The 16,381-nt window shown below is 49.3% G+C and overlaps 1 protein-coding gene across 1 annotated transcript in view; it reads left to right on the top strand.

Moving 5' to 3' along the window:
- The window catches only part of GALNT14 (polypeptide N-acetylgalactosaminyltransferase 14), a 93,547-nt gene that overhangs the window by 22,513 nt on the left and 54,653 nt on the right, over positions 1 to 16,381 (top strand). Inside the window, exon 2 of the mRNA XM_002195012.6 lies at positions 10,655 to 10,824. Coding sequence (XP_002195048.4) covers positions 10,655 to 10,824 — 170 coding nt within the window. The remainder of the gene's footprint in view (positions 1 to 10,654; positions 10,825 to 16,381) is intronic.

The raw sequence follows: 16,381 nt of genomic DNA, 5'->3' as shown, positions 1-16,381 counted from the left end.
CTTCTTGTATCAGACAAAGGGACTGGTCCAAACCCAAGCAGGAGCTGCTCACAAGGACTTCCATACTGTGTTTTCATGACTGAGGACTTCTAAAATGCTCTTTTCCTTATTGCAGTGCAACGTATGTTTGTATGTGAGACAGACGATCAGTGCCAAATGCAGAATTTTTTTTTTTTTTTTTTTAGGATAATAACAGCAAAGCTCGGTGTTGGTTTCTGGTTTCCATCCAGATCCCCGTGCTCTTGGATGTTTTGAGTTTGCTGCATCAGGAGACTTAGCATGGGTTTGGTTTTTATGATATCCGTGCTGCAGCTTTTGTGTCCAGACGTGGCTCTGCTCAGAGTTTTCCCATGCAAGCAGCAGGGCTGTGCTGCTGGAGGATGGCCAGAGCCTGGAGATCTGCCTGGCCAGGCCACACCAGCCATGTCCTGCTTCTGTTTTTTCCCATCCCCAGCCAAGCCTGCATCAATCCAAGGCACAGCACTTGAGGCTCCCGCAGCGCCTGTGCTCATGGCTGGCCAGGACCCACAGTCCTTCCCCAGCAGGCTTGATTGTTTTCAAACTTGCCATACCTTCCTAGGGTGCATTTCTCACTAGCCAGCACTGACTTTCTTATTTCTGTTACTGAGCTGAGATAGAGGAATGCTGGGCTGACACATATGCTCTAAATTATGCTGCTGTATCTCCGGTGCTGTCAGTCATAGTGTACCCAGGCTGAGGATCTTGCAGACACTCCAGCAGCAGGTACCTAAGGATCAAAGGTTTAGATCTGTTCTTGCTGTCACAAATGTTTTATATCTAGTTTCTCCTTGAGGGGAGTTGGGGGGAGGATGGGCTGGTACATCTGAGGAGTACACGCACCCTGGGGCATCGTTGCTGTGACCTGAACTTCATCTCGCTGAGCCTGTGTGTTGAGGACCAGCTCTGGGCTACAGAAACACCTTCCTCTGTAAAATGTGTGTGTTGAGATGGGGACATGGGTCACCAGTGCTTTTTGACAGGGGGATGGTGTCTGACAGGCGGGCGCTGACAGGTCCTGAGCTCCAGCTGAGCCCTGAGAGTTTGCCCTGTAGGTCAGTACCCCACAGTCTCTGCTGCCCCTGCATCACATGTGTTAGGGCAGCTCTCATGTTTTCTGGTGATGCTTTTAAATCTGTTGGAGAAGTTGAGCTTTCACCAGGAATTTCTCCACTGCTACCAGGATAGCTGCTTGGCATGGTCTGGACTGGACTGGGCTGTAGCACATCACTGCACAGTGGGCATATGGCAGAAAGGCTCTCTGCAAAGGCTTGGGGCATTTTGGTTAGTCACCAGCAAGGGTTTTCCTCTGCTGTTCCCATTCTGCTAGGAGTGAGAGCTGGGAAAAGGGAAAAAAAGCCCTTGTACTGGAACTACTGAGCACAGGCCATGCTTCCACCCAGTGGGAGCCTTGTGACTTAACTGTAGGAGCAGGGAAGCTGAGGCATGGTTGGAGGAAGTCCAGGGCTTTTCCAGAGCAGAAATCAAGTGCAGAAGTGGGGAGTTTGGTCTGACAGCATTTCTTGTCCTTGCTGAGCTCCTTCCTTGGAGCAGGTCATGCCTTGGTGCTGTCTTGGTGCATCTCTGCTCCCTGAAGCAGTTAGCTGGAAGGAGAAGGGTGAAGCTGGTGGCTTCTTAAAGGCAGCTAAAGCAACGCATGTAACTATCCTGTGTGTTTGCAATTATTGTATTTTTGTTTAATATCTATTTTTAGGTTATATGTGTTTTTTTATAACCTTTCCTTCCCTTGGAGACACTTCACATTCATATACTGCTGTTACTTACCACCCCTCTTGTTGCTGCCTGCCTTGGAAAGGTGGCTGCTCAGGGAAGGGTAGTAGCATTAGTTTCTAAAGCTGTGTAAAGATCCTCATGGAAGCAATTACCAGATGGATTACCCCTAGCTTTGCTGCTGTGAAAAGGCCATGTTGGGTCGAGGATGCTGACTATATTAACAGCACGATCCCTTCCTTCTTGGGAGGAGTGTTTGGGATTAACCTCCTAATTTTTAAAGGGCTGGGTTCAAAGCAGGACCTTCAGAGCAGGGATCTGCCTGGCTGGCTCCTTTATTCTTCCCTCCCTGTTCCCTTTTCCCTTTCCTTTCCCCTGATGTGCCCTGTCCTGGACTGTCCTCTGGCATGCAGGAGCCACAGCTCCACGGGGAAGGAGAAGACCTTCCCTGACCTCTGAGATGTTCCAGCTCTTGGTTTGGTAGGATTTTGGCTGTTCTGCAGGAGGAGGAGCAAAGCTCAGCTGGAGACTGAGTACAGCTATGGGCTCCTAAGTACTAAATCATCTGCTGCTCCTGCTGAAGCCTGGGAAGGCTGGCTCGACCTTCATGGCTGGGAAGCAGCTCATGTCTGTCCTGAAAGGCACAGAAGGAAAACAAAACATTGTCTGTCCATGTAGGAACTCCCTTTTGCCACTTTATTTACCCCCCATTGCTCTGGGCTCTTCTTTATATATTTCACCTCTTGTGATCCTGGAATGTGCTGAACCTGGCTGATGTGGGGGCACGCATGGGGTGTTGCCTTAATTTCTTTCCCAGTTAGTGCCCTTTGTAATTAGTGATGACCTTTGGGGAGCGGCTCCTGCCCTCACCCACACACCAGCCCTGCAGCTAGCAGAGGATGGCACTGAGTGGGGCAGAGGGCTGGGGAGGGGCTGCCTCTGGGGCACCAGTTAATGTGGCTCCATGGCCCCAAAGATGCTCTTTGGCATCTCCTGGCACCCTGGTGAGCCCAGAGGGGGTTGCTACGGGAATCCCCTTTGGCAGGGGGCAAAGGCATTTTTGGGAATCAGCAGGTGGAGAATGATGGAGAGAGCCCAGGGGAGCTGTGTGTATCCCACTGCTGATGGGGGTGGCAGTGGGGGTGAGGGACTGCTCCCGTCAGCTCAGAGGACTTGGCCTGGGAATTGATGCTCAACTCATTGTGGGGCTGCTGCCAGTCCAGATGTTTTCCACTTATTCTGGGTTTTTAAAACCTAAAATCTTAAAAAATAAGTGAAAGCAGAGACTCTTAAAATGTATTTTGTCTGGTTTGCCATCTAGAATTACTGTTTGTAAACCCATTAGAAGAGTTCACAGGTGCCGTGGACTTGGACTGGCATTGCTCATCCTTGGGGCTGTGGGAAAACCCAGAAGACCTTTTTTGGAGAGAAACTTGGGGAGACTGATGCAGCCCAAGCACAAGCAGTTGAACTGAGAAGTCCTGCAGCATCCCAGGAGAGCTGTGGTCAGGCGTAGGAGGAAATGACCAAAAATCCTTTCCATCCTTCAGCTTGACTCCCAGCACAGACAGAGCTGGGTCTTCTCTTTTGTCCAGTCAGCAGCTTGGTTTGTGCTGACCTCCTAAATATTCAGCTCATTATACACTCTAACATATAAATAAAACAGAAGCAGGCAGCAATATTCTCCAGGAGGATATAATCGGCTTCCTTTCCTTTTTAATTATGCAGGATTTGTCTCCATGTGTCAGGCTATCCTATGGGCTAATTTATTATTTTAAAGAGTTAAGATCTGTGCCCTTTATGTAGTGAGACTCTTATGAACACACCTGATTTTGGGGGTCCAAGATGAAAAAACATCCTTCTAGATGGGGAAATGCAAGGAATTTTGTCGCTGGATGTTGTTTCTAGAGGTCAGTGGCTGGATCCTGCATTCTTTTCCATCGTCACAGAGAGGTACAAGGTTCTTCACGCTGCTGGAGATGGTGAGGGTCACCATGGGAATTCCTGGGCTCTGTCTGGGGCGTGTGATGCTAGCTGGCTGCTAGCATGCATTGCCTGTCCCTCTGTAGAGACAGGATGGTGGCCTGGTGCTACAGCCAGTGGATAGGAGCATTGTCCACATATGGAGCTCTGGCTCTGGATGCCTGTGGGAGTTGTGGATATATTTTAAACTGGCACCACTGCCAGTGCAGCAGTTGCTTGCTGATAAGTGTGGTGTGAACTGTGAGCTGACTTGTTTTCTCCTAAGGGAAGCCCTTGAAACAAAATTTGGCTTTTCATCAAAGCAATGAATCTGTCATCTTTCCCTCTATGCAGCTTGGAGTCCCCTGCTCCTGATTTGTGAATAAATTCCCCATTTTGGTGACTGCCCTGGCCATCCATTTTAAAATTAAAGCTTTGGTGCCCTTACTGGAAAAAGCATCAGTAATTCTCCAGTGGCTTTTCATGCTGTTATATTAGGCTAGAGACTTGAGCATGTTTAAGCCTCTGGAGGGTGTTTCAGACCATGTATAATGCTTACCACAGATACAAACAGGAAGATACACAAATTGCTGGTTCTATCTGTGATTGACTTAATGGCAGCCCAGATTCCTTAGCCCTGGGTCAGCTGCTTGCACTGACTCAGTGGCCAAAAACCTATGCTGATGCTGGCTGAGTGTAGGGATGATAGGAGGAAGATGCTGAAGAGCCTTCTCCAAGTCCTTGAGGGGCATGTTTCCATCCAGGCTGAAATTGCAGCTGTACTTAGTGAGGGTCAAGTCTTCTTCCAGTTCCTGAAGGTCACATCATTTTCTATGGCCCCTTTCCAGCCTTTGTCAATCTTGTTGCCTGATGCAGCAGGTGCCTTGATTGTGTAAATGTGTGTGGGCGCCAAAGGAGAGATCCAGGCTGTGCCCACACGGGAGGTAGTGAGCAGCAAGGGCAGAAAAGGTGCTGACAGTGTGGTCTTGGCCTCAGGGCCAAGTGAGAAAGTGGGACACTGAAAGGTCTTTAAGGACTCGTGCTCCCTGCTGAGCCAGCAGAGAAGGAGGAGTACTCCATCCTTTGAAGATGGAGCAGAATGCCTGTGGATGTGCATAAGCAGGAAGGGGTCAGTGGCAATGAGAAGCTTGATGGTGAATGTTCAAAGCTTCTCCGGGGACCCCAGCTGCAGGGCAGGCTTTTCTGGAGAAGTGCTTTGCTTTAATTAGGTATCTGTATTAATATTTTATTTGATTTTTCTTTTGTTTTGTTCTTAGTTCCCCCAAACTGGGATCATAACAGACTCAGATCAGAAGCTTTTCTTTGAGAGACAAAAAAAAATCACCTCCAAGCAGGAGGAGGTGCTGGTCTTCCTTGGAGCAGGGTGGGATCCTGGATCTGCTGCATGTCCCCATAGGGTCACTGAGGAGCTGCCACCAAGGTGTTCATGCATGCTGTACCCAGGTACCAGTGCAGGAGGAAGAGGAGTTTCAGAGGCCTCAAATAAATGAGCTGGAGCTATAATCTCCATGGGTCAGAAAACTAATTAGGGCAGATCATGGTCAGGCCCTGAGCTACCTCCATTCCCAGTGTGTGATTTGTGTCAGCACAAAGCAGAGCCACTGAGCCAGTGAAGCACGTAAGCAAGTACTTAACTTCAAGCATTTCAACAGGGGTTTCTGTCGGTTCCTACAAATGCCTGGAGTCACTTAAGTTTTTATTTATACAAAGTGCTTGATTGGCTTAGGGATTGTGCAGTTTGGGGAAGGAGGGTAAGAGGAAAGAGGTGACTTCCAGGGTTGGTGTGAATTTGATGCTGAATGGTACCTGATGCACTGGAGGATGTGATGCAGGATGAGTACAAAGCCTGTTTTCCAAAGACCCACAGCCTGCTTTTGCTACCACCACATCCTTTTTGGATGGAACAGAGACTGGCTGTGGTGCTGCCTGTCTCCCCCTTGTATCCTAGGGCTGAGGCCATCAGGATGCACAGCACTGCTCGCTCAGGGCTAAGCTGAGGCACTGGGCTCTGGGGTTGAGAAAACTACACCAAAACTTGATTGAAGGATCTTGTACCTCACCGCTCCATCTGGGTTATTCAAGGATGCGGATGAAGGCAGACTGACACTGTCCCACTTCTTTTCCCTGATGCTGCTGACCCTCTTAAGTGCATGTGCTGGCACCGGGGGACAAGGAGGGATGAGCCCTATCCTGTTTGAAGTATTATAATCCTTTCAGATGGCATTAATGCCTGGGCCAGCAGCAGCTCTATAATTGAACCTCCTGTTTGCAAGGGCCCTGCGCTTCAGTGAGACTTCTAAATCTCATTTGTATAATGCCTGGTTGCAATTCCTGCTGAAAGATTGCCCTCTGCCTCCAGTGCCCCTGAGCCTGCTGAGCACAAGGATGTCCTCACTGGAAGAGGAGTGACACAGCGTGACCAGGCAGCAACATGCTGCATGGCATCTGAGTTTCCAGAGTTTTCACGTGTTCATTGGACCTTACGATAGCCTGATGGAATTTTTAATTTCCCCCTCCCCTCCTGTTTTTTAATGCCTGAGTCCCAGGGAATGGGCTCAGTGGCAAGTGCTCAGTCAGGTATTAAGTAGGGATGAGATTTTTCAGGGAAAGCTAGGTTTGAGAGGAATCAACATTTGGCTGCTGCCAGACTCCTTTGGGGTCATCTTTGTACTTGCACAGGCAAAACCCTTTTTATGGGCAAATGGGTTCCCTGGAAAACCTTGTCAGCTCTGCCAGCCCCCTGGGCTGGCTTGGGTTTGCTGTCTCTTGAAAGGATGCTCATGACACTGGTCTGATTCACTCTGGTCTGAAGGCAGAACTCAGCAGCCCCAAAAGGAAAATGGCTCTTATTTTAGCAAAGGCTTAAGTTCTCTATGTTAAAACAGTGCCACAAAAGAAGAAAGTGAATCAGAATCTCCCTTTGGCTCACACTGCCCACTCCTTGTCTTGCTGGGCAGCTGGAGGCTGGCCCTGAGGGTGGTGTGACCTGCCTGTCCCCAGTCACTGCTGGCTCCTCTTGGAGGCTTTTCACCTGACATGCCCTTTCAGTGCTGGGTTGTCTCTGGGTGGCCAAAGTGCTGCCACAGCTCCCTGCCCAGTGTCCAGCCTGGCCTGGCCTCCCCTGCCCTGCCGGGGACACCGCGGGCCCGCAGCAGCCGCAGCCGGCTGGGCTGCTTCTTCCTCCTTCCCACGCCAGCAATCCCTGCTGTACTGTAATCACACAATTATTATGCCGTTAAAATGTCATATTCACAGAAATCCACATAAACAAGGCATTAGCAGTTGCCAGGAAATTGTAGTTTTACTGCTAATGACCCATTTTCCCCCCGCAGCACCACTTGGTTTTTTTCTTAAATATTATTTTTTCCCTTCTTTGTTTCTTTGGTATTTTTTTGTCTTGTTTTGTTTCTGAGCTGTGATTTAAGAGGCAGATGACAAATTACATCTTTGCACTGAGAGGCTTTTAATCTTTAATGTACAGTTACAGTGAAAAGCTGCCTCTGTGCCTGCTCTGGGCTGTGTGCCCTAAGCCAACGAGGGTGATGGGTGGTTTTGGAGGAGGTGCCTTTAGGGGTCATTTTTTGGGGTGTACTTTACTGAAATGGCAGAGAAAGCTCTTGGTGAGGCCTGTTCTTGGTTGGGTGCTGGTGTGAGATGGAAGCTTCTCTCCACAATAAGTTTTGTCCCTGTCTTTTTGTGGGTGTCCCTCTCCTTGACCACCCCTGGGTACTCCCCTGTGTGGTGTTGAAAGAGGCAGCATTTGTTTGCCAAGAGCAGACAGCCACCCCTTGGTTATATTTTTCTTTTCTTTCCTTCTGTTCATTGAGTGGCTCTAACTCTTTTAAGCATTGCCTGTGTTTCCTATAATTATTACCAGTCATTAAACTGCAGTGTTGAAAGAGAAATTACCTAATTCCAAGAAAAAAAATGAAAATTTATTACTAGTACGTGAGAGAAAATGAATAGGAAACTTGAAGAGATGAGCCCTGTAGAAGATAAATAGAAAGGCAAGTGGAGTATTGACTTGATCCCTTTCTAGTGCAGGGTAATTTGGCCTCTAAAGTGAGTTAGATCATAATAAATTAAATTTAGATTTCTGCACATCAGTTAAATAACTCCCAAGACAGAATTCTGGTGTGAGGAAGAGGTGATAATACATTGTGGAAATATTAGAATGAAGACCTTATCTGGTAACCTGTAACCAGTGTGCTGTCCCTGGGTGAGCACAGGGGATTTCTCCTGATGCTTTATCTCTCATTCCCTGTCTTGGATCAGGTGCAGACGAGAAACAGGTGAGTCCCTGTGTGCAGGTTGGTGAGGTCTCCTGTCTCCTGCTGCTTGCACAGCTGGGAGCTTTTCATGCTTTTCTCTCCTGCTTTGAGCAGCTGTATTTTGCAGAGGTCAGTGTGCGCCTGTGTCTGAGCTGAGCATTCTGCTCCAATTTTAGTTACCCTTTTAGGGAGGCTTGGGATGGAAAGAACACCCAGAAGATTTGGGTGGGTGATGTAGATCAAAAGCAAATGACCAACCCCCAGTATCTACCTCTGGCTGAGAAAGTGAACCCAATCCCTTGTCTTGTTTTGTGGCCAGATAGGGTTTAAAATAACTCTTTAATCTCTGGCATCTAGTTACTGTATATCTCAGGTGTTTACTTAATTACCCAATATTTAGTACCCATCCCACTGATAGCTTTCCTCAGCCCAAAAAGGAGAACCCGGGTGAATCAAGGTGGGCTGGTGTTTCTCAGGTGGAGATTGCACAGGAGTATTAATTAGTCACTGCAGAGTAAACCAGGAATGCAACCCTGGAATGGAAGGTATATCCAGAGCAGGATGACAGGTGAATGCTGTGGGGTAAGGTAGTTGTCAATTTACTGCTGGGACCCCACCCCTGCTAACAGCACATTTGTGGAATTAGACAGATGCTGGGAAAATGCCATCCCAGACCCTGGAGGACCCTGCCATATGGCAAACCTTGCTTCTGCTGCCTGGCCAAAGCATTGCTGCCCTTGTAGCAAGTGCAGAAACTCCAGTTTTCTTGGGGGAATCCACCAGCCCTCCCACCTGAGCCATTAGATTCTTGCCCAGCTGCACCTTTCTAGCTGATCCAAGGCTATTGGGTGTAACTGACATCACAAAAAACAAACCAACATATATACACACACACATCTTACAGCCTTAAGTGTTGTGTGGCCACTTTTGAAAGCCATCTCTCTTACTAAGTTTGATAAAACCAACTTTTATTTTTCTTCACAGCATTAAAATTTAGGGACTGCAGCTCTGGTGGTTGTTTCAGCAGCGCCAGGCCTCCTGGGGTCATCGTGAAATCTTACAAACATCAGGCTGTCGCTGGCTCCGCGATGCAATCACCTCACTTTTCCCTGATCTTTTACTGCAGTGCTAAATCATGTTTTGCAAGATGCCTTAGAAAAAACCCAACATAAACAGCATTTATCACCCTGTGCACGTCGGCCCTCCCGAAAGTTGTGGCTGGGTTATGTGCGTCCTCCTCGTAAAACTCCTGCAGGGACCTTACTGGTTTCATAACTTTCTCCCAGCCTTGAATAACTTTATTCCAGTCCTGAATTACTTCCTCTCAGTATGGCTGGTGACTGAGGGGTTTCTTCTGATCTTCTCACACTGGGATCGGTGCTGGAGGAGGTCCTGAGAAGGCCATGGGGTCAGGTCCAGGGGAGGATGGATACAACCTTGTATCTGGAATGCCCTGCATCCCTGGAATTTTTTGGCTCTTGGGATGGCTCATGTCACCGTAACGCAGAGCAATGTGGCCTGTCCTATAGCTAGAGGTGCCTGGCTTACTCCTGTGATGGTTCACTTGCAGGAGGCAGTGCTCCCTCCTCCCCTTCCCGTGACCACAAAAAAATGCACTGCCAGATGCGAGTAAAATCAATTATGGGATAAAAATCACCCTTTTCAAAAGCTTCATTTTGCGCTATTAGCAGGCAAAATCGGCTTTGAGATGGTGTGAACTGAGGAGGGGAAAAAAAAAAAAGAAAAGCAGAAGAAAAGATCAATTATTGGATAAGATCACAATTTTCTTTAGGGCTGAGATGTCTGTAAATGTTTGCATCTCTCAGTGTTACAGGTAGGCTGAGATCAAAGAGGTTGTGCTGCTGTAGCGATGAGATCTTATCGGCGCTGTTTTGTGCTGGCTGCCTCAGATGCTGCCAGAGGATGCTTAAACCCCCGACAGCTTCTGCTGTTCAGGGATGCTTCAATTCCGACAGCACTGAGCCATCAAGAAATGCTTAAACCCCCCAAGGTTGTTGAAGCTTCTGGGTAACCCCAAAATGCAGCTTTTCCATCCTTCTGGAGCGAGGGGGACCACACAGACACGTGCTTTCTTGATGTTCTCCCTGTGGTAGTGCTGAAGTCCTCAGTGGGAGACATGTGGTGGCAAAGATGGACTGAAATTGGGTTGGGAGTATGATGGCCCCCTTCTTCCAGAGTCCTGTTGCTGGAGCTGGGGCTAGGATGTGGCTGTGAAAATGCAGGATTACTCCTTTCCTACCTGAAGGGTTATGGGGGCAATGGGTCATGTGATGTAAAATAGCTTTGTTTTTTGCCTGGAGAAAAATGAAAACCCTTTCAAAACATCTGTACTCATGTGTTTTCTTGAGATGGTGCTGCTTGAGAGGGGCATCCACCAGAGACCTGAATTTGGGTTAAAATTAGTCATTTTAATTCAAATTGGAAGCTCTCTTTGACATATTGTTTCAGGACATGAGGACAAAAAACAAATGCTGAAGACCTCATGGGACTCCTGGTTAGCCTGCTCTTGCAGCGCTTGCCCGAGTTGCAGGGCTGACCGACCTCCGGTGGGGCTTGGGAGGACCTCTGGAGCGGGGTCAGGCATCCTCCAGTCTCTGCTGTCTCTAATGGGGCTGACTTTGTGCGCGCAGGAATCGGACGTGGACTGGGACGACCTTTGGGATCAGTTTGAAGAGCGGAGGTACCTGAGTGCCCGGAGGTGGAAGGGCGGCGAGGACCCGTACCGGCTGCATGCCTTTAACCAGCGGGAGAGCGAGAGGATCCCCAGTGACCGCGCTGTCCGTGACACCCGCCATCACAGGTTCTGCCTCCCCCTGGCCCCTCCTGGTCTTCCTCGCCAAACTTCATGGCATGGGGGCGTGGTCCTGTTCCTCTTCAGGGCTGTGGTTTTGGGCTGCCACTGTGTGCTTTTGGGATTGGGTCTGCCTGGGTTGTGTTTCTGGAATGGAATCTTTCCCTTTGCTTGATTTCTTGGCATGTCCAGAAGTCTTAAACCTGTTAATTGAAATTGTATAAATTATTCCAGAACTATAGGGAAAGGAAGGAAAGGCCTTTATTTTCCCTTCAGAAAAGTAATGGGTTTACAAGAGCAAGTCTCACTGATGGGCCAAGTCTTTACTGGTGCTGGGAACTCTTGCTCTGCAGATGCAATGAGGTGTTGCAAGGGGCATAAAATAACTGTTGAGCACTGAAATTTCTCTGCAGAGAGAGGAGTGGGGAATAAGGGGTAATTGCTGAGTGAGGAGGAGAGAAGGGTGAGAGCTTGTTTGGTTGCTAAGCTGCTCCAGCACTAGTGAAGGTCAGAAATATCCTTTGGTGCCCAAAGGAGCTGTTGGGAAAGGCAATTTGCAGCAACAGTTGCCTTGTAGATGGAGCTGCACTCCCCTGTCAGTGTGAGAGGGGTGGGGTGGAAGTTTTGATGCACCCTTGCTTGCTGAGGTCTCAGCTGTAGTCTCCCTCTGGTTGTCTTTCCAAACTCACTGGGGAAGAGCTGCCCTCCCTGCTGAAGGTCAGTGGGGTTGTTAGTGATGCGACGATGTCCCAGCGGGGAAGGAAAAGCTCCCAAGGTCCCCTCAATGCAGTTTTCCTCCTTGGCATCTGAGGACACAGTGTATGCCTGGCTCCTGCTGTCAGTCACCAGTCCACAGCCTGTGCAAGAGCTTTCCATGGAGCTGTGCCTGGCATTATGTCCCAGCTTGCTGGCAGCAGCTGTCTCTACTGCCTTGTCCTGGGAGCCCTTCTGGGGAAGTCCTGCTCTGGTGGGAGCTCTGTGCTGGACCCAGCCATGGCACCCTGCTGCTCGTGCTGCACCTTGCTCCCAGATCAGAGTGACTCCACTCCTGGCATCTCACCCAACTCTGAACTTCCCCTATTCCAGTTCAAATGCAGCACTTAGGCTGAAATGCTGAAACAGCACCAGTTCCTCAGCCCTGTAGCAAGCCATGTGCTTATTTATTTATTTAGCTTCTTTTTGTTGTAAGGACCAGATGCTCCTTTCTCCGGAGAGGAGCTGTCAGCCCTGATGGACGCCTGTTATAGCTGAGCAGAGAGCGAATGTGCTATTCCTGGAGAGAATTAATGCCAGGGATATTAACCATCTGCCCTCTTAAAAGGGAAGATTGGCTCGGTTGCCCCTTGCCTACCCTCACTGTGCAGTGGCAGCCACCTTGTTCCTGGGCGGGCAGATGTGGCACCGAGTGCTCCTGTGAAAAAAGAGTTCTCATTAAGGAGGAAGTGAGGGCACAGCACGTGGGAGGGGCTGGGGCTAATTTAATTTGTTTCCAATTTCCTTAACCCGGTAATTGGATTCTGATTTATTGAATATGCCTGAGGAATGCTGCAGATGATGCACCATTAGCCAAGCATTAGAGTAGCCACGGAGGAAATGGAGCTGCCGGCAGATCTGGGGGAGGCAGGTGCTGATGGAGAGGATGGAGGAGGGAGAAGGATCTAGGATTGGTGGTTGAAGGAGAGAGGAAAGTGCAGAGCTGAGCCCTCTCTGGAAAAATAATCCTTACTTAGAGCATAGTTGTCCTGGGAGCTGCTGCAGGTGTTGGTCAGGCCCTGCCATGCAACCTGGAAGCTGGTCTGGTCTGAAATGTGTGGGAAAGCATGGATAAGCATGGCCTGCTCTTGGAGCAGGGAGAAGTTGCTGGTGGCTGTGCAAGAACGTATAAAGGGAATCCAGCATGGGATTTACTAGATGCCCTCCTGTGAAGGGGAGAGCAGGGTTGTGTGGGCCAGGCTGTTGTGGGAGAAAGGACACCCACAGTGCTCCTGCTGCGTGTCCTACTGGAGGCTGTGTTTAGAGGCTTGGTTTCAATGGAAAACCTGGATTAAGCTGCTCAGAGTGAACCCAGAGAGTCAGGTCTGAATTCTACTCTACTGACTTTGGGGCAATTGAGGACCCCACACTAAGGGGTACCACTGCATCAAGAGGCTCCTGCCCAGCTTGTGTGAGGGTTTAGGAGGCTTTGAAGAGGGTCTCATCCATCATTTCAGCTCATTGCCATTGATGAGCAACTTTTCTTTCAGCCTCTTAGTGAGATATTGTGCTCTGCTCTGTGACAAGGTTTCCAGTGTGTTGGCTCTCCATCCTTCATGCCTCTGTATGACGTGTGGCAGCACTGAGATGGACCTTCAGACCATGGTGATCTCAGAGACCCACACACTTGATCCTAATCCTAGGGAATGGGATGTGGGAATGCTGCTCCTTACAGCTTCTCTGTGGCGTGTTTTTCATTAGGATGGTTGCAGAAAGTTGCCTGGTGTTCCCTCTGCTAATCCAGCCAAGCATCTGGACTTTCCAGCGATAGTTGAATATACAAAATCTGGCAAGGACTGAGCAGCAAGCTCCTTGCCAGGAGGTCATGGAGAGGGCAAATACTTTCAATGGGATGGGATGTGGCATTGATAGCCAGTTGCTTAGCAATGTTTGCTGGATTGATTTTGTTTAAATTGCAGCCAGTGGAATAGTTTCAGATGGAGAGGAATTGCGGTCTTCCAAGAAATCAGAGCAGGAGAAACTGTGGTGGCTCTCTTTGCCTGCCTCTGGCTAGTTCTGCAGGGCTGTGAACTTTAGCTTGGTTTGTGGGTGATTTCAGCCAGGGAACTGTCATGCTTTCTGTGGACTACCTTATGTCACTTGGCCTGGGAGATCTCACAGCTGGAGCATTGCTCCTGGTGACCTTCTTCTGTTTTCACTGCCATTAACTCCATTCCTGGTTGTATGTTGACTTAGCCCTTGGACCACATAAAGGGCTGCCCTTCTCCAAGGAGAAGACCTTGGATGGTCCTGTAGTGGTGCATCCCATCCCCCACAAAAGTCAAGGTTAAAACATCCCGGTGATTGCTTGAGCAGACCAGACCTGGAGCTTGGTGGCACATCCAGACTGTGCACAGGCAGCTCATGCCTCCGGAGTGGGTGACTAGTCTCCATCCACCATGGTGGCCACACGCACTTGGAATTACCTCATCCCCACATCCCACCTCCTACAACTCCCACCGGCAAACTGTGGGACCGAAATGGCAGCGAATGAGTCAGTGCCAGGCGCGGGGCAGGGGAAGAGGAGCTGAGCTTTCCAATATTGCTCAGCGGCTTGGAAAGCCGACAGGGAGGACGTGTCGCCCCCAGCCAGAAGATTTTGTCATGATGGCTCCTGGGCTTTTTCCATCTGTGGCAGACAGCTCCTGGGGAGGCTGGTATTCACCACGCCAGTGCTCCATATGCTGCTTGGGCTGACCTCCGCCTCCCAGTGCTGCGCTGGGTTTGATGGATGTGTGGATGCTGTTGTGGCTGCCAGGCTCGGCTGGGACCGTGCGGCACAGCCAGCACCGGCCTGAGCAGGGGTTTGTGCTGGCTGAGGGTGGCAAAGCAGAGAGGGGAAATTAGGGATAAGGAGAGGATATGAGAGGCTGGAGGAGAGGTGAGAGCCTCCAGCAGACTTTTCCAGTTACTGCAAATCGTGTCAGCCAGCTTCAGGCATCTCCCAGTGTCTGTTTTTCTCTATTTGTTTTGCTTTTTACTTCAACAGTGTCGGTACATGTTTAGTAGTGCTGTCTCAAGAGCTGATAAAGCAAGAAGGCTGAGGATGTAACCCTCTCAAATTCTAGCATAACACTGCATTTTTGAAATTCCCTCCTTCCCTGAGTCACAAGTGCTTTACAAGAGGTCCTACCTACCCAATTGAAGTTTAATTTTACAGCTGCTTAGGGGTGTGTTTGTGTGTGTGTGTCTGAGGTAGAGAAAGCAGCTGCTAAGATCAAGCTATGATTGAAACATGAGGCTGGCAGGGATGCTGCAAGCATGAAGATCAGGTGTTGCATTGTCTGCTGAAGGTGAGAACATCCTGGCAGCCCAGAAAACAGGTCTTGCCAACTTGTGCCCCCTAGAAAAGCTCTGCTGTTACAGTGTGTCCTATTCTCTTTGAGGACAACAGCACACACTCTTAAGATTTCCTCCAGGTTTATTCTCTTAAATCCTTGTGCTAAGCCAGCTGGAGAGTATACCTTGGGTAGGGAGGCTGCTTAGGACTGGTTGCTTTGCTCATATGGACTGTTTTTGGAGGGATGGGAAGATGCAGGTGATGCCATTGAGATTTTCCTAAGGCAGAGAACTGCTGTCATGTATTCTCAAGGTCCAGAAATGCCAGGATTTCAGCCCTCAAGCAGCAGCATTGCACACTGCAGTGCTGTTTTGACCGATTAATTTCAGCTTGTATCCCAAGGGTGCAGAGCTTGCACATTCCACGTCACAGTGGAGCAGCTGTAGTTGGGGTAGCCAAAAATACCTGGCTGTGCTGAGTGTGGGGATGACTGAGAAGAATAGGTGGTCCTGAGGGTCACCTCTGCTGGCTGTGGTACCTGTGTACACAAGTACCTAGGGCTGAGCGTGGCTCTCTGCCCTTCCCTGCGTCCCACTTGAACACAGCTGGCACATGGCATGTGGGAACACCTTGTTGGCATCCCTGTGCAGATGACAAGAGGGCAGCTGTGGCAAGTGCAGGCTTTGGAGGGGCTCCATTTTTGGGTGAGTTGATGATTGCCACCCAGGAGTGTCAAGCCCTGGGAATATGGTGATGTCTTCTTGGGAATAAGGAGTCTAAGGGGAGAAAAGCTGACAGCATTGCCTTTGGTTTACCATGTTTATGATGCCCTTGGACTTCTCACATTGCCTTGTCTTCTTCCAACTTCCTTTCCCTCCAGACCAAAACCAGTTTGAGATTGTTCTTGAGGTGAACACTGGGTCTTAGCAGCCATAAATGTATTTTTTGCCCCACAGAGATGTCTAAACATTTTACCTTTCTTGCTTGGTTTCTTGAGAATCCCCAGAGGAAGAACTTAATATTTGGAGACTAACATGTATGGAAAAGCCCAGGCAGGACAGAGTGGGCTCTGCTGTGCTGTCCTCATTGGTATGTGAACATTAAACCTGCAGAAGCAGGTAAATCCCTAGCAGGTGACCAAACCCACTTTGAATTTGAAGGAAGGTTTGTAGGGACCTAGATGGACCTTGCACAATTGAGAGCAAAACCAAACCTGTAGATTTTTGAGGTCTCCTGTTATCTTTCACTTTGCTGACTCCGTACATTTCTTACTTTGGCCTCTGGACTGTAGCTGGTCTAATCCACTTTCCTGTGTAATGCAGACTAAGTCCCGAGGGATTATTATTTTTAAAATGTGCTTATTTAAGCAGTGTCTCGCGAGTTGCTGGCTTGGGGTGTGCTGTGTGGTAGACCAGGGCAAGAGGTGGTGTGGGCAGGGGTGCATGTGCTTGTGGTCTCCCTGTGCCTGGTGCTTCTGGGTACATCTGCTTGGGGCAGAGAGGTGGTGGGGCAGGACTGAGCAGAGGAGCCTTG

Source organism: Taeniopygia guttata, chromosome 3 (genome assembly GCF_048771995.1).
Source record: "Taeniopygia guttata chromosome 3, bTaeGut7.mat, whole genome shotgun sequence".
In the NCBI taxonomy this organism is placed as follows: Eukaryota; Metazoa; Chordata; class Aves; order Passeriformes; family Estrildidae; genus Taeniopygia; species Taeniopygia guttata.
Note: the sequence above shows the minus strand (reverse complement) of the source record. Positions and strands in the feature narration are given on the sequence as shown.